The sequence below is a fragment of the Lepeophtheirus salmonis genome, chromosome 5 (genome assembly GCF_016086655.4).
Source record: "Lepeophtheirus salmonis chromosome 5, UVic_Lsal_1.4, whole genome shotgun sequence".
NCBI lineage: Eukaryota > Metazoa > Arthropoda > Copepoda > Siphonostomatoida > Caligidae > Lepeophtheirus > Lepeophtheirus salmonis.
Window position 1 is genome coordinate 57915454 of NC_052135.2, and position 19073 is coordinate 57934526.

Here is a 19073-nt window from a genome sequence, read left to right on the forward strand (position 1 = left end):
TAACAGAGAATTAACTTAAGAAAAAAAATAATTATTAAACTAAATTTCACATATAACATTTTTTGAAACTAGAAAATCAAATATTTAATTTTCTAATAATGAGCCAAAAGCAGTTCCTCCACCTCGACACCTGCAGAACCACATGTTTATTCTTGTTTTATAATAAATATTATATTTCCTGACTTATTTTATTTTATATTTTTGGATGTCTATTTTTAACATGTGCTGTTTTTCCAATATAAGAATGGAAGATTCATAAATTTATTTAAATAGAACTATATAGTCCCTGGAGAAGATGTAAAAGGAGGTCTGGGTAAAAGAGAACAGTTACTCACTGTAGTACATACATATTTCATATATATAGTATTCATCTGATCAAATCTGACTGATAACAGCCTGTCCGATGGAGGGTTGTAGCTCAGCAACAATTAAATGAATTTTTACTTTTTACTAGAATTTTTTTTCGTCATTCGGGCAGATTATGCAGCAAAGCAAAAAATTTAATATTTGAATTTTTTTTTCAAAAAAATTAATTTTCTCTTAACAGCTATAGGTATTTTTTCCAAAAAATGTAACATTTGAAAGTTAATTTTTTCCCCAAAAAATTTAATATTTATTAAATAACTGTAGATTTTTGATTTTTTTTCCAAAAAAGTTTAATTTTTCAAAATAAAATTCGAAAAAATTTAATTTTCTGTGAGTAACTATAAATTTTTGAATTTTTTTTACAAAAAATTTTATAAACTTCCAAATTATATTTAAAAATTTCAAATATTAGATTTTTTGCTCTGCTGCATAATTTGCCCAAAACTAGTAAAAAATTTCTTTATTAGTAGCTTTAGATTTTTTTTTTTCAAAAAAATTTTTTTTATAATTTAAATTTTTTTAATTTTCTGTAAATAATCAATTTTTTCCAATTTTTGGATAATTTAAAAGAAAAATTCAATATAATCATGCGGACGCCCCTGGATAAAGTTGAACTCACAACACTTTCAACCAATTTGCAGGGGTTTGGAGATTTCTATATTAGTGTTCAATGCATGACACATCATCAATATACAGTTTTTCAATAGTACAGTTTGCGACTGATCTTTAAAGACTCTCTCTGAGTAACAGGACGATGTTACTCAAAGATTAATTCAATGAGGCAATTATTGCATTCTGTCCTGGGTATTTTGTCTAAATATGTTGTACCATGCGTTTACACGCATAAAAATAAAACATATACTCATTATTTAAGGTACATTCTGTAGGATGGACAATGGTCATGTGTTTATCATCTTTTTCTAGAAGAAAGAGAGAGTGACATAGTAGTATATGTCCGTAATAATTGATTTGCTTTAAACTACTGGTTCTCAACAGGCCGGAACTAAAGAAATGAAAACGTTTTCGTTTTGTTTTTTTGTAGAAAAAAATGTTGTCACAATTTTGAAAAAGGTTATTTGGTACTGAATTATCGTCTTTTAAATATTTTGTATATATATACATATATATCTGTCAAATTTGGCTTACAATAAATTAACTATTTGTAAATTTAGTCCCCTTTCTAAAATTTTGTTTGTCAAATTTGGCATTGAGAAAGTGGGGATCCAAAAATTATAGAAATAGGACTGAATTACGAAGAAAATAATTTTTATGGAATAGAAAAGAAACTCAAAACCAATTTTTGATATGTTTAAATAATATGTTTAGTAGAGTGTTTGCTATTTTTTAAAGTTGACCAAATTCAAAATTATCGTGGATCAAAAAGGGATTGAACAAAATGTATGTTATACGACTAAAGAACCATATTTACAGGATTGGGCAGCAAAATGTGGACTGTTAATTAATGGTAATTTTATCATTAATATAGGAAGGTTTAGAGATTATTTTTTGACATTCTGGTACAGCCATTCTTTGTACATAAACAAACATTCTTTCATTTCGTCATGATAAGTGCGCAAGAACCCTTAATGCAGCGCATCACAGAATTCTAAGGTGATAAATTTGAGGGAGATTTTATGGACATTGTCAAACTGTTCCAGGAGCCGGGTTTTCACGGTGGCCAAGATAAAGAATGATTGAGAAGACCTTTCTCTATGAAAGCAGCAAGTCGACGGTACATTTAAATAGAGATCCAGAGTTCCTGCCCAGCTTGGAGAATATGATTAAAGAGGACCTCACAAATCGGGGAATAACTTCACCAACGTCTCTGTGGCTACTAGGATCACAGGAGGGTCGTGAAGGGAGACTTGGTATTGTCTTCATACACGATAACCTTTTGACAGAGGTCATGAACCCATAGCTAACTTGATAATATAGATGGATTATGGTCTAAGGAGATGTGGCCCCGTTCATCGACAGATTTGAATTCAGTATACTTAGCTATGTGGGGAACTTTGAAGAAAGAAACCAACTAAACTCCACAACCAAATGTGTACTCACTGAAGGTCGTCATAGTTATCAACTCCTACAAAGCCTTCCGGTGACATGTAAAGCCTGTGATTGATACTGAAGGTGGCCAGATTGAGTGATCAAGTAAGTAAAAGCCAATGTTCAAAATTTAAAAAAAAAAAAAAAAAAATAGAAAGGTTCACTTTACTATTTCGATGATTTTAGCAACCTTTTCCTAAAACTCTATCAATATCCAAATCCTACCTAGAATATCATATTTTTACTAACTCGGATTCTCCATAGGGAGGAGAGGTCACCCACATCCCATGTGGCATTGTACTCCACCCTGAATAAAAATACTTCGAAAAATCTTATGGTAAATTAGAAAGGCATTTTTTAAATGACGACATTAATTAAATGAATGTTTGTCACATAAATATATACCGAGTCTTTTTTAAAAAAAAAAGGTCATCCATAAAATGTTATCCTAAAAAATGGTCTTTTACTTTTTTAAAAAAAAGTCATTAAAGAAATATCTGTTTTGTATCTCATTAAAAAAAGAGTTAATACCAAAAATGTACTAAAAACAAAAGTATCTATTGAATAACGTTCATTCAAAAATTGTAAAAAATTAACTAATGTTGTTTCAAGTTTGAGAACCACTGGTGTTAATGAATACTTTTCATTATAGTAAGAGTATTTTTACAACCAAAAATATGAACAATATATGTTGTATATAAAGTCTTAGAATTTTAGTCGAAAATCCCCAGACGGGTCCGAGACCGTTATGATTTTTAGTAAACGGAAGTAAGTTGGGCCTATAAAGAAGTTCGATTGGATATGTCTCTTTTAAAGTTACAATTAGACCGATTTTATACATGAACTGTTGATGATGTCAGTTGTATTTCAAAATTGTGAACATCGACATACAATGAACTAAAATGTGTTTCATAAATCATATTACTAGAATTAATAGGAAATAGTGAAGAAAAAATGTACCAAGATTGAGACCGAAACAAATGCTCCTCCAAATTGAAAACAATTAAATTTCGTTTTACGGTCTGAGATCGCAGTCTGAACGGATATATCGTGAAAATCCGCCTAGAAAAAATGACGTAACACCGAACGGAAAATAAAATTAAACAGTATCGAAGAAAAAATCCCTTTGGATCTGTCTCACTCAAAATTCCCTTTAGACCGATTTTATAGATGAATTGTTGCTGACGAAATTTGTATTTAAAAATCGTGAGCATAGACAAACAATGACGTCACATGAAGTCAAATCATATTTGTTCAACTAATAGGGAATAAAGAATAAAAATGGTCCATAGATTGAAATCGAAACAAATATGTCTCCAATTTGAAAACGATTTAGCTTACGGAAATATTGGTCAAAATCCGTCTAGAAAAAGACCAAACCGAGAAAAAAAACGTCCCAACACTAATACATACATTCACATTTAATTAACTAATTATTCTATTTTCTGAATTAACATCTCTGCCTCTATGGCATTAAGTTCAAAATAATATTTCACTTTAATATTAAGTTGTGTTTTTATTATAATAATATTATAATCATCTCGCAAGAGCGCGAATAAACCATACATACATAAGAGTTACTTTGATGAGTGTGTCTAGGAACAGAGCACATCATTTCAAACGAGGGCCCTGATAATGGTATTAAAAGAAGAAGGAGAGATGTCGTCGTAAAATAATTCCATGGTGTAGCAAGCAGTGGTAGTAGTGGATAGTAGTACTAGGACTAGGAGTTGGTTAAAAAGTTACGTTTTTTCTTCTTCTTTCTTTTTTTATTTTTCTTACTTCAATCTTGTTTCTTTGCACTAACTTTTTTTAAAAATCAGTTCGCCGAGTGAGTTGCAAGAGTGAGGATAGACCTATTTTATATGAGTTTTTGTACTTCATCCATGTGTTTGAGCCCTTATTAAACCCGTCATTTTTAACTACATTCATACTCATACTATTCAAAGAGTTTGGGTGTATGGATCGAAGCAGAGGTGTCGTACTAGGGCCCATCTCAAATCGAAGAGGAGGGGATGTACGCTCCATTTATCCTCCAGGATACTATGAGGAGAGAGAGAATCTCTCTACTCCGCCTCGCACAAAGTATTACTCACGGAGAGACTTAGTAGAAGCACTCTATCCCGCACGAGAGGACTGTTCTTGCACAAGTGTCTCGGAGGAAGAGGAAGATGTGAACGAAGTTGTTCTGGACGAGTCAGGAGGAGATCGGTCCCATCGGGTGGATATCTCCTTCTCCTCCACACCATCTTCATCTCCTTCTTTGTCATCCCCATCATCATCTCATCACCTCAATAGCAGCAACCTACAATATCATCATCCTCCAGGTCGAAGCTTTCCAAAGAAAAAATGTCAACTTAATAAGGTCAGAAAACTTAAAACTACTAAATATTACCACATCATTTGACTATTTATCTCAAACCTGAGCCATGGGTGCAGTTGGTAGTAGAGAACTTGGGCATTTTCGTTAGCCCTAATTTTCCATTCCCCAGATTTACTACATTTATCAACAAACTATATATATGGAATATACAAGCGTTGGACTCGACTGAACATTATCGAGTTTTTTTAGTTTTGTCAATTTTTCAATTTTGAGCTCAGTGTAGTTTAAATTCTTGAGTTCTACGTCAAATTGTGTTCTGTTTAAGAGAAACACCCGATTTTTGAGTTCGATCATGTTTTTTTAGAATTTTCACATGTTATGTAATATAGTGTATGCTTTTTTATACATCCACTCTTCTCGTACTGTCCTTTTGAGTTATACTAGAAACACATTCGGCTTATCATTACTCGTATGTTTCGAGTTTTGATTATAATTTGACTTCAAGTACAAACGAATTTTCCTAAAAGTATTTCGGTTTGAATAATTTTCAGAAAATTGTTCACTTTAAAAGATAAGACGAGTTTTTTTTCGAATTTGAGTAATACTCAAATCCAACAATACTATATATGTATATTCAGTTTAAAAATCATATCTGTGCTCATGGCTTGAGACGTTATAAGTAAACTTTGCTAAATTTCATTTCATTACAATCACTACTGTTGTTGGGCGTTGTCATTTTTTATACGCCTAAGCGATATTTTCTCTTTTTTAATGAAGTATGCCTCTTTTGAAACGGTAAATTTGCAAAGAATAAAAAAAAATATATAATGATGTTTTCGCGTTTCTTCATTGACAAAAAAGTCATTGTTTTATGGTCTAAACTGTCAAGCAACATACCTTCTCTATCCATGTCTTTAATGCTTCATAAAAAAAAAAATCTTACTAAATATTTTATAAGGATCATTTTAACCTATAGTTACCTACTAGATGCAGAATCCTACACGGAAAATGGACTATTTTTTATACATTTCTATTCATTTTTCCCAATGACCTACATATGTATATCAAAATAACATTTACATATTTATTTCTTCCTCATCTTATTTTGCAAGATGTTCACCTACAGTTTCGTTCACTTAATACGCTGTAAGTATTGACGATTAGCCCCTTGGACAAATTGTATCACGCTTCAATAATGTTGTCCTACAGAGTCATCAAACTACTGTGAGTTGTAGTACATGAATAGGTCTCCATTACGCTTCATATGTCAAGGGTTGAGGCAGGAATGTTGACAGGAAGATTTTTTAAAGCCATCATTTTTGAAATGAACTATTTTTTCCTAAATTGTACTAGATCAATTTAGCCCATGGGAGGAAGGGAGGGGTATAATACCCCTCCTCTTAGCATGAATTGAAACTCCGAAACCATACTATTTTTACTTCCCTCACATTAATCACATTTTATGTACTTCGGTTTTATTTTCTATTACTTCTATTAGATAATACAGAGAGCTTCTTGTTTGCAGAACCAGTTTGTGCAAAATATATCAAATAGCCAATCTCTTTATAAGAAGCTTTTCACTTCTTCTTCTTTTATTTGAATTTTGCGAAATTATAATTCAGTTATTATCAAGAGGGGTTATCACATCTATCATGCGTGTACACATAAATGTAGTTCTAAGAACTGTGCATATGCATTTTGAAATATCATCAACTCTTCCTGTCAAAATAAAAAGATTCTGTAATAAAATGTTTCTTGTGGGGAAATGTCATATCGTGCTTTCCAAATTTAACTTTTCATAGTATTTTCAGTCCGACAAGCAAGACACATTTGAAATAACAAAACCTCCTTATTTTGATAGGGAGAGTTGTTGAGGTTTGATGAATATAATATGCTAAATCCTTAGAAATAAGTTGTCTACACACGTATACGTGTACAATACATGCATGATAGACGTGGTAACCACTCTTAAGAAGATTTTGCTCTCAATATAATCAGTTATGGAACCTCTACGCAGATGAATTATTTATTACACTTTTTCCTTATGAATAGGATTGTAAATCTTATGCATTTTTAGAGTGGGAGTTTTTTTTTTTTTTTTTTGTTCCTGGCAACATGAACATTTAATTTTATTTTCCAAATATTGAAGAGAAAACATATAAGTAATAAGAATTTGAAAATAATTAGGATTTGTTGGAGAGTTATAAGTAGGGATGTGAAATTTGTACAAATCCTCGTGAGCATACAATTAGAAAACAGTATATCTTAGTAACTTGCAATATATTAGTGCTCTTAGGAATTATTTCTTCCTATTTTAAAAATTCAAACGTATTTGCGAGTAAGGAACACTATACTTTATTTTGTGATCTTTTTCACTTTTTTTTTACGTCACTATCAAAGTTGAAACATAAACGTTAATTTTTTTTATTTACACTCAAGAGGATTTAGATAATTAAAGGAATTTTTGCCTTTTTAACTACAAAATTTAATATTTAAAATTGTATTTAATTCAATAATTTTTTTAGACCAGCTGAGGATTTTTGAAATGTTTTTCCATAAAAAATTAATATTAGAAATTTTTTTTATAAAATTTAGTATTTGAAATTGTTTTCGAAAAAATGTAATATTTAAAAAACATTTCCAAAAAATTTTTAATTTTTGTAAGTAGCTGGGGATTTTGAAATTCTTTTTGCAAAAATTTTAATTTTTTCATAATAGTTGCAGATTTTTGATAAAATTATAAATCTGCAACTGTAAATTAGAATTTTTTTCGGATTTTTTTATTTATTCCAAAACCAATATACCCCCACCCTAAAATATAATCCTCTGGACACTCCTATTAGTAAAATTTTATTTTTTAACTATTATTTAAAATATTAAAGAATTGGCATCAGTAATTTTTACTAGAATTACATTGGAATCGTCATTGGTATTTCTTCTTTTTTTATTAGATCGTACCATCACTAATATATACATGTACGAAAATGCTTACAATTTACAACCCTTCTTATGCAGGATCCCTTGTGAAGTGATACACATTCAGACAGTTTGTGTGTGTTTTCCTTCCGTGGTCTCATGAATAAACATACATAATGAAAAAGGTGTTAAATACAATTAACTCCCAGGAATGTTGTTGAAAGAAAGAGTCTTTTTCACCCCCAGGGGGTTAATAGCAATAATAAATATATTAAGAATTCCGTAGAGCTCACAATCAAACTTGTACATACATAATTCACTCATCGTTTCAATACAATTATAGTTATTGTATTTATAATTGTCTATTATGATCGTTTGAACATTGTAACAACAAAATAAACATATAACCAACTACAAACTGCATTGACCTTGAGATCATTTTGTTCTTCTATTTTTAAATAGTTTGTAATATTATTATAAGAGATACATATTTATTATTTTGAAATAAAACCAAAAAAAGGATATAATACAAAGAAATATTAAACCAATGGATCTCTCCACTTCATAATAATATATGTAATAAAAACAGCTTGCTACACAACATTTTGCAACATCAGGAAGTAAACAAGTTATTAACATACTATTAGTAGTAGTAATATTAAAAAATTTGGGTAGGAAGGAAGGAAATCGGAGGAGCCTCTGAGTACGAGTATATTATTAGACTGTCTCCTTTTTGGGCTAATATTATTTCCCTTTTACCCAAAGACATTTTCCGCAAGGAGCAATCAAAAACCCCAATTTGCCAAAGCTACAGGTATCTTGGGTCATTTTTGCCGTGGTAGAAGCCATATTAATTTGGGGGATGGGATTTTTGTGTCGAAATCGATCATAGTTTAATACTGAGGCTTTCGAAATATGATGCCGGAGGTCAAAAACTGTACTTTTTAATTTTTTTTAGTTAAATCAGTTGTTTATGAGTTATACATATTGTACACCTTGTTTTCAATACTGATTTAATGGGTCTATAATGTACTCATTTATCTGGGGTTTCCCTGTTTTATCAAACATTTCATGGCAAAATTTAACCCTTGTTTAAGGGATCATTGATGCACAAAAAGAGAAACTTTTGACTCATAGCATCATCACAATTAGGAAGGTACAAGACTTGCCCTAAAAGTGCCAATTTCGACCCAAAATCATATTCTTTCAAATTAAAATGCAACGCCAAAAATTACCTGAAAACCCTCAAACTTTACCAATGTGAGTTTTTATCGTCCCAGCGGAAAATATCTTTGTACAGAAGGTAAAAAAAAATATGAACTCCAAAAACAGGACAGTATAATGTACAAATGTATTCCTATTCTTCAGAAGTCATAGAAATCCCCTTATCCAGGCCTATACCATATATTGGTGTGGCTTTTTTTATAGGTAGGAATCCATTTTTGTTATACTATAATATGTAAATATATATAATACAACACCTAGGTATTATGTTTAATTCAGTATAATTGAAATAGTGACCTTGTAGTGTCACGAGTATATTTTTAGTTACATCAAATCGATGCGCTTACATGGGTGATAGGGATCCATAAAGGTTCAATTATACGTTGATAAAGTTAACTACATAGGTTCTAACAAGCTTTAATTAACAATTATTATAATAAATCATTTATAAACTTGGCAAAAACTCCTTCGACCATTGGCTCTGTGCTGTCTCCATGTTTCTTTACAATATGACGTCATTGATGATGTAATTATGTAGAGAGAAAACGTTTGGAATCATTCAGAAGTGAATAATATAATATAAACCATTCCGGGCGTGTTAGATTATCACTTAGTGTAGATTCCATGAGAAGGATTGTAAAGGTTGAATTCCTAACAATTGTAGAGCTATTATAATATAAAATGTATTTTTCTGATATTTTACAACCACACTCTTAGAGCTAACAAGGATTTGAATTTATTTTGGTTGATCTAAATTACGTAATGACATCTGCACTTATTTTTTATTCCTCTCGAATTATTCATTCATAAGAGCTTTGTTTTTTCATTAATTACATATTATAAGATATGTGGTACGTCAACATAAAAACAGTTGGGAACATCAATCAAGAAGAGGAGAAAATTCAAAAAATTATACTTCATGTATATGTTACATACAGACATATTTGAGTTAATTATAGGCTTATCATTTAAATTTGTGGGATGAGTTAAGATACCTAAGCATTTTAGCTAGAGTTTACAATGAATTTTGAATTAAGAGACTTATATTGACCCCAATATGACCTCTTTCAAATAAAAATATCAATTTCTCATTCTTATTGTGACAATCATCTTAATCTACTATAATTCTAATTTGCAAAAGACCCAATGGATTAATAAGAATAATTGGTTGATAGAAGTTGACGATAATAATAATTTAAAGAGAGGAAAATCGTTGTAGCTTGCAATTGTGTTGGTGGGTCACATATGTTATGAGAGATAATTTGAAATTTCTAAAGTGGATTACGTAATATCTATTGTATTTATGGTTGTTTGTGACCTCTTTATAATACATAGAGGCAAAGTGAAAAGTCATGGATGGTTTTACGCGTATAATTTGTTTCGCGATTTGTTCTACCAAGAAGGAGAAAAAGAATGAAATATGGGCCATAAACCCTGGAATGTCAAAGATAATGATCATCTGTTTATTGTCAAATTTAATTTAAATCCTGATAAGGAATAAGAGAGAGATTATCCGTACATTATATAAAGGGAAGAAATTTATGGGAACCCCTGGGATTAATTCTTTGTGACATGTCAGACGCAAACCTATAAAATATTTCCTCATAAATCACGTGATTTTGCAAACCTTTTTTACAGTATTAAAATTATTGTTCATGAGAGGTTATTGAATATTAAGGAAGAAAATCTCTTATGAATTTCTAGCTATAGTTAGATACTTAGTTGTGTAATTATATATTTAATCACATTTGGAACAGGCAAAAAAGGGCTAATATTATTTCAAAGAACTAGCAAAGTGGAATCCAGCAAATATTAATGTATTCTTCTGTTGAAAAAAAAATATATACTCAGGGTTGTCTGGAGGGGGTGGGTTGGAGTTGCTGGTGCACCCCACCACCAAATTGAGAAATTTTTGCTTTTTACTAGATATTTTAATATTTGATTTTTTTTTTTTATAAATTCAATATTTTAATTTTAATTTGATTTTTCGAATTTTTCCCCCAAAACATTTGGTTTTCTTAGAAAAGCTATTGGTTTTTGAATTTTTTTTTCAAAAAAGTTATATTTGAAATTTAATTTTTGATTTTTTTTTCACAAGAAATTTAATTTGTCAAATTTTTTATCAAAAAAATTAATTCCCACCACCAAATTAAGCAGTTTTTGTTTTTTACAAGATTTTTTTTTTAATTCAATATTTCAATTTTAATATAATTTTTCTAATTTTTTTGAAAAACATTTTATTTTCTTAGAAAAGCTGTTCGTTTTTGAATTTTTTTTTCAAAAAATTTATATTTGAAATTTAATTTCTGAATTTTTTTCCCCAAAAAATTTAATTTGTCAAATTTTTTATCAAAAAATTATTTTTGGATTTTTTTTTAATTCCAAAATAAAGCCCCCTACCCCACACCCCAAAAATAAAGTATATATATAATACTGCGGACGCCTCTGATATTATATTATAGCGTTTTCTTATGAGTGAACAACTAAATTTTATAAGAATAAAAACCCTTCTTCATTAAGACTACGGAAAATGGTTGACTATTGTCGTGTATTTGGATGTCAAATTGGGAACTACAAATAGAATGATTAAACATCCCAGGCCATCAAAGATCCAGACCTTTAATGTTTAGTTATATTATTTATAATTACATATACGAGTATATCAGATCTGAATATGTCTTTCAAAAGTGAAGTTCTAACACGATATATTTTTCTCAAATTATCCTACATTTCTTATCCTTATTTGAACAAAAGCAAAAAATATATATGGACAATCCAGCCATTTTATTAGAACTTTCAACACTACCACATTTCAAACATCACTGTTTATCATAGGCATCAAATAGTATTCTACGGATGTGCTCAGTATTTTTGATTATTTCCAAAGTTATTTGATGAAGTTACATTAATATTTATTTTGTAATAATATCAACTATGAGGCCCCGATATGGTGTCATCATCAATTATGATGCAATTTGTGACATCATTGAAGACGCTGCATTTGTTTCTTGTTACTAAAGAAGCTACTACATAAGAAATAAAAATTATTGAATTAGGGGAATTTTTTGACCTCTCTGATAGAGAGTGGAATCAACTGAGTCTTTTCATGTGATGTCAGCATTGTTGATATCGGCCACTTTGGGGATCTAAACAACCATGTTTTATAACAATGAAAATAGTAGACTATTGAATGTCAAAATGTGCGCAAGAAATAAAGGGATTTTCCATCAAAAACCTATCCCTCTATTGCCTAGTTTTTTTTATATATAGGACCCTAAATTTATACTTATACAATCCTACTTCCATAGTGTAGATAAAAATTAACTATTACAATGGAAATAATAAGATTCGTTTCGGAAATTATTCTACTTTTCTCGTCACTAATCCAATGAAGAAAAATTACAAATCTAACCCCTTTTATGGATTTTTAGTTGATATTACTTTGATTTAATTTATATATCACCGTTTTTTATAGGCATCAATTAGATTCCAATTGAGTTTTTAAGTTTTTTTTTTTATTTCTTTAAACCATTATTTGAAGTTTGTGAAAGATTAAATGTCTGTTAGTCCGTTTTATATAGGTAGTAAAAACATCAACATAGAGCCCTCAAAAAAATGTTGCCTTCCTTTTTGATGCAATTTATGACGACATTGAACATGCTTAAATGAACATCAACACTGACGTCACAGATTGCATTATAAATCGAAGTAACACCATCTTTGGGCATACAGATGATATATTTATTTTATTTTATATGATCTTTCAAATATAATAGTTAGTTTATTGGCTACACCGTGTAAAGGTGTATAAATAAGTAACAACATACTTTTGATATATTTTAGGTTCGAATATATACATATCAAAGCTAGGTTTAAGTTCTTCTAATTTTGAGTTGTTAGACATTAGAACACACTGCAATAGTTTAATGAAAAAAATGTTTATTATTATTATGGTACTTTGTTGCTTAGGCTCCAAAGATGGCCTACATTAGCAATGTTAACGTCACGTGAAAACGCACTATCATCTTATTTACATAAAAGGCAAGTTCTTGAAATGGGGTTTCTATTGTTTGTTTCGATTGAGAAGATAATTTGTAAGTTGGTGTTATGATTACATATTAATTCAGTGGAAAACAATTAAATTGTTCATAGTTAGATACATTTATTCTAATTAATATGCATGGGTAATAATTTGAATCCGCATTTCTTAATTGAAGGAAAACTCTTAGATAATGAATTTTAAAGGATGGGGGGGAATATAGACATTAAAGGAAACAAAGACGTAGGTTCCTAATTACATATTATGTATGTTTGTAGTAGATACTTACTTAAGGTGTGTGCCTCGTATTTAACCTCTATGACTTTATTGCTTACTTGATAAGACATCTCCTCTATCTACCTCTTATGCTATAGATACCCATCTAAGTTGTTATTTGTCGAAAGTAATATATGCAAATGCACGAATTCATCCTATATAGGTATCTACTTTTGTAAGTAAACGCCAAATGAACTCTGCGAAGATCGAAGGTGAGCCAGAGAAACTTCTCTTGTACAAGCAACCTTCTTAACTGCGTAAAATGAATAGAAATCCGGGTAGCAACATTTACTTGAAATAATGAAATGAATGACTGAGTTTATGCTCGGTTATACTCATACGAGTATATAAGGTAGACAAGGCGAGTTAAAAACCTTTTTGTTTTTTGACTCAGACACGTCAAAATATAAAACAAGGCACCAATATAATCGACCTGATAGTGTTTAATCTTTTAAGAGTTTATACCAATTAAAGTTTTAAAACGAAGTAGCGAAACGCACCTGTTTGTTTGAGGAGATGTAAAGTTATCTTTTTTCTACGCAAAATGTCACTTTTTTATAGCATAAATGACGTCACTATATAATTTACTGTCATTTCCTCTCATGACGTATGCCACTTTTTCTTCCATTCCCAGAATTTACCTTGTTAGTTTAGTTAAAAGGGTAAATTAGTGAAGGTTCGTAGTTAGTTATGAAGTAATTTTCAACACTTCTCGTCAACAAAGAAAAGTATTCCCACCACTAGTCTTGTGGCAATCCTTATTTATTTGATCCAGTCCAATCTTAGGACCGACAGTCCTAAGGACTATCAGTAATATAACTGATTAAAAGAAGAAGAAATAAAAATGATTTACGTCGTCAAGGACCGAATTTTATAGGTTTTTAGAACTGGTATTCAGGACTGAACTGGTCTATACCAAGGCTAAGCTAGACTGCAGGTTTCAGTCCAAAATAAGGATTGACACAACAATACACACCGCCACTACCTTGTACAAATAATGATCATGTGGTCTACGTTACACTACTTTTTTTTTTAAAGCTTTAATGTCCGTCATTAGTTTTCCACAAGTTGTATTTGAATTAAGTGTTGGGACTTATTCTGAGAGCGAATTTTTCATTTTATTTTTTTTGGTTCGTTCTTAAGATTCTTTTTCTGAACCACAGTCTGAAAATTAAAAGCGCAGAGCTAAATAAAAAGTGTAAACCCAGCTGGGAAAAAATATGAAATCTCTTTTCTAAAAAAACAGTCATACCAAATAACATTTTTTAAAGGAAATTTTCTATTTTTAAAGGGATTGAGAGGTTTTAATCTTAAAGTTATGATGCTGAATTTCAAAACTTTAACTAAAGTTTCTTTATTCAAGTCATATAGAAGAACATAATCCTGATTTTTAATTTAAAAAAATATATTGTGCATAATAACTAGCGATGTGATGATTAATTGGAATCAGAATTGAATATTTTTTCTGAAATCAGGATCGGCCTCGGGGATAATGTTGAATTTACAATTCCGATTCACTAGTATTTATATATTTATTACTTTTTTAAGTTATTAAAAAAATAGCCTCCCTTCACAAAATTAAGAAATTTTTGTTTTTACTAGAAACCTTTAAATTATAATTTTTTTTTCAAAAAAAATTAAGTTAATTTTTCAAAAAAAAAATTCCCTAAAATGTAATTTTCTCCAAATAACTAAGTATTTTTCAAAAAAATTTCGAAAAATATTTAATTGTTTTTTTTTTTTGAAATTTTATATTTGAATTTTTTTGTTAACAGCTGTGGATTTTTAAAGTTTTTTTCCAAAAAAAAAAAATAATTTTTGAGTATAGGCATGGGTTTTTTTTAATTTTTTGAAATATGAAAAAGTATATATGAATATTTTTTCAAAAACTTTAATATTTGAAATTTAATTTTGAAAAAAATATTAAAAGCAAGCCACACCAAAAAATATATAATTATGTAGGCACCTGATAGGAAAATGGAATTTTTTAACTATTATTTAAAATATTAAATAATCTGAATCGGTTTAGAGAAATTTTACTACAATTACATTGGATTCCGCATCGGTATTTTTTTAATTGTCGCATCACTAATAATAACACAACTTATTTTCTGAAAGCTTTATTTTTTTAAGTTTTTAAGTTATGTGGAAAGGATTTTTCCAACAATACCGTGGGAACTAATCTTGCAGAGAATGAATTTGGTTTTACAAGGATTAAAAGGGTCTCAGACATGTTTAGTAATTCCTGTCCTAAACTCAACTCTAATTTTAATATCCCTTGTCAAATATTGCAACTGTTGCCAGTCTCCTCAACAGTAGTAAAAGGAACTTTTTAGAATGTGTAAAAATGAATAAATACAGTTGGTTTAGGGGCTTTTCTTTATGCAAATATTTTTAGAGACTCACACAACAGAGAGATAATTGACCTTTAGAAGTCACATATGAGGTAAATGTCTATTTTTTGCCCCCTGTGAATATGAAAAACCTTTCTTTTTTTCGGAATAAACCTACAATTTATATATATTCAATGATGTTTTTTTACAATATGAATTTTGACACCTGATCTGATAAGATTACGTAATACACTTTTGTTGAGGCAAGCCGTTTATTTTGAGGCAGAGGAGGAAAGAAAAAACTTAACGTTTTTTCTTTAAAATGATTCGATAATGATTTTCAATGAACACACATCGCAGAGACGACCTATCTCATAAAGTGAGTCAATTTTGTTGAGAGAGTACTTTTTATTTACTTCAATGTACAACAACTTTCAATTTTTAATAGAAAATAAGATATGTTTCTCTTCATTTACAAGCTGAGTATGGAAGTTGGGCCCTAGGACAAAGATAAATGTGTTTTACGCTTTTTTTTTTTTAGTAAAAATTACTTATGAGATTTGTAAAAAAATGGTGTCCAAAATATTTTAATGAAGAAAATATGTTTCTTTCTATTTTTAAGTTTACCTATTTCCTTTTTTTTTATGCCATTTTTAGAAAAAAATGGTGGTGTCCAATATATTTAAATTTCTACATCAATATATCCAACTGGAGACCCCAGTAGAGAGCAGTGCCTGGAGAAAATGCACCCTGTGCACCCTGTGCCACCTAAAATTCACCCTAAATGAAAGTACTACGAGTTTAAGTACCCTGAAAGTTACACTTTGTACCTTCTTTTAAGGCACTGAGTTTCCGTATGAAGTAAAACTTATTTCATAATGTTTTAAAAATAAATTTTATAAAGTTTAGTTGGTAATAACTGAAAATATCAGCATTTCCAGTAACAAAGTATTTTTATTGAACAAACCATCTCTATTTTAGAAGAGCAATCGGCAACTGACGGTCTATTTAATATGAAAGATTCTCCTTTTTCTGATTTTTGTTCAAGTTTGTTTTTATGCTGACACAGTAAATATATTTTATTAAATATAAGCACAAAGTATGTATATTAAAATTAAAAGTATAATGTATTATAGAAAAATAGCAACACTCTCAATAACATCACAAGGGGGGTCGATTTACCTGTTTAAAAGGATGGACTGGACCTGATTATAAAAGTAAAATTCACTATTCCGATGGAATTACTTAAAAGGCTAAGATAATGTGGGTGTTTTGCGTTTTAATTTCAAAAGTTATTAGTGTTGGGGTTCTATATGAAATCCTAGACCGGTCTGAGACCGTCATAACTTATAGTGGACCAAACTAATCCGGTACTTCATAGAAGTTGCAGGACTGGAAGTATTTAACATCTTTTTTACTAAAATTCATTTCATTTTAATATTCTTAAATTGAATTCATAGTCCTTTGGATCTACGTTGTTTTTTTTCCACAAATATTTTTAAAGCTGATATTTGTCTTTGTTGCAAATAATGATGCATTAAATACTTACTATTATCGTTATATTTTTATTGTTTGATAATTTAAAAAAAAAATTAATTTTGGCATGAATTATATAAATCATGGGATAGTGTGATGCTGGAATGACATCAAGAAAAAATAAAGAGCCTCTGGGACTAAATTACAAATGGCCTTGAATTCAAGCAAAGAAAGACAATGAAAACATTATAACTTGTTTTTTCCTTAATAATTTTTTTAAATGTCAAATTTGTATAAGAAGAGGAGAATGACAATAGAGATTATGAGCTATAATTTGATGTCTAGCACCTACATTCTACACTCAGAAATAGGAGATTAATCCAAATATCAAAACCATGGCCATGACCCGTAACTTATTATTTTAATTTTAATATTTTAATTTTATTGTTTTAATTCTTAAACACTTATTACTTTTAGAGTAATTGCTATTTTTATGATTGGTCGGATTCAAGTTAGGCTTATTTTACTTCTGAACAATTTCCTTATTATAAAATAAAAAATTGTATCATAGTTTGAAATATTTTGAAAAGAATGGTCTTATTTCAGATTCGGTCAAGACGGATTCTATAGATGAATTGTTTTTGACGTCAAGTGTTGTGACCATCGACCTACTGTTAAATATGTTGCATAAATAATATTTAGATTTTGACTGAAAAAAATCAATCCACAATTTGAAAACGGTTAAATTTAAGTCTACTATCTAAGACCTACAATCCAAACTCTACTAACCACACACTAATTTTGGAACTTTTTTCTTTCTCTTTTTGGTGGAAAGCCTTAAAGATAGTACAATATAGATTATATAAAAGGCATGGTAGGCACATGAATCATTGTGCAATATAAATCCTTAGACATGGACTACTAATAAAATAGCAACTTTGTTTAACAAATTGTTAATCGTTTTAATTAAAAATTGGTTCGTATATTACATAAACCCAATGTTAAAAACCAGTTTTGATGTTGTGACGTCATTTTGGATATGTTATTCATTTTCAGAAAAACTTTCAAATATATGTAAAATAATGAAAAGATTGTCCAACAAACAATGTCTTTTACTCCCCCCCCACATTTAAATTATTTTAAGGTTAAAAAAGCAATAGAAACCTTTTTTTAGAGAGGCTTCTTAAGCTTTGGGTTCACAGAAATTATTTTCATGCATATATATATATATAATACATACATTTTATTTGTATTTGTGAGTGAACTTACTTCAAAAAACTCGTTTTACCTTCTTCTTTTATACTATATCAATCAAAAAGTACATAGATATATCTCACTCTCCCTTCACACAAACACACACAAAGACCAATTCAACAACCTTCAACGACACCCCACTACATGCCATCTTCAATTTGAACGAATAATATAATTTAAAAGTATAATGTGGGCAGAGGTAGTAAACAAACCAATGCACATACATACAAAAAAGAAGTCTAAATTACTCTTTTATATATATATCTGCTACTGTTGAATTCTTTTTTACCATGCAAAAATATATATAACTACTAGGGATGTGAAAATTGTCGAAATCCTCGTGACAATACATTTTTTTTAAAGTACTTGTTTAAAAAATTGAAAGACTTTTTTTGTTCGTAATAAAGACTAGCGACAGTAACTACTCAGTTCTTATATGAGTTCTCTCCACCTGAATAAAAGAATGATACGTCGCCTAATCTCTTTTAATTTTACATTCAGTATCTGTTATTTAATATAACAGAAAAAAACAATAATTAGTGCTCCCTGTACACACGTACGCTCGATGCTATATGCAAAACACCTGCAATATTTCACTAATACGACTACATTTTGATTTTATAGACCAAAAATATGTCAATGGTGTGCACTATCTACAATACACTCTATATACACAGTCGATGTTACATGCAAAACGCCTGCGATATTTCATGAATACAACTATATTGTTATTTCTTAGATCAAAAATATGAATATGATATACATCAAGGAGCACTGTATAGAGTGCACCCTGTATACACACTCAATTCTTCATACAAAA

At 29.6% G+C, this 19073-nt stretch overlaps 1 protein-coding gene across 1 annotated transcript in view; it reads left to right on the plus strand.

Moving 5' to 3' along the window:
* The first annotated feature begins 4099 nt into the window (after positions 1 to 4099).
* LOC121118142 (uncharacterized) overlaps positions 4100 to 19073 on the plus strand; it is a 52389-nt gene continuing 37415 nt past the window's right edge. The window contains exon 1 of the mRNA XM_040712686.2: positions 4100 to 4777. Within this exon, the coding sequence (XP_040568620.1) occupies positions 4373 to 4777 (405 nt within the window). The 5' untranslated portion in view covers positions 4100 to 4372. The remainder of the gene's footprint in view (positions 4778 to 19073) is intronic.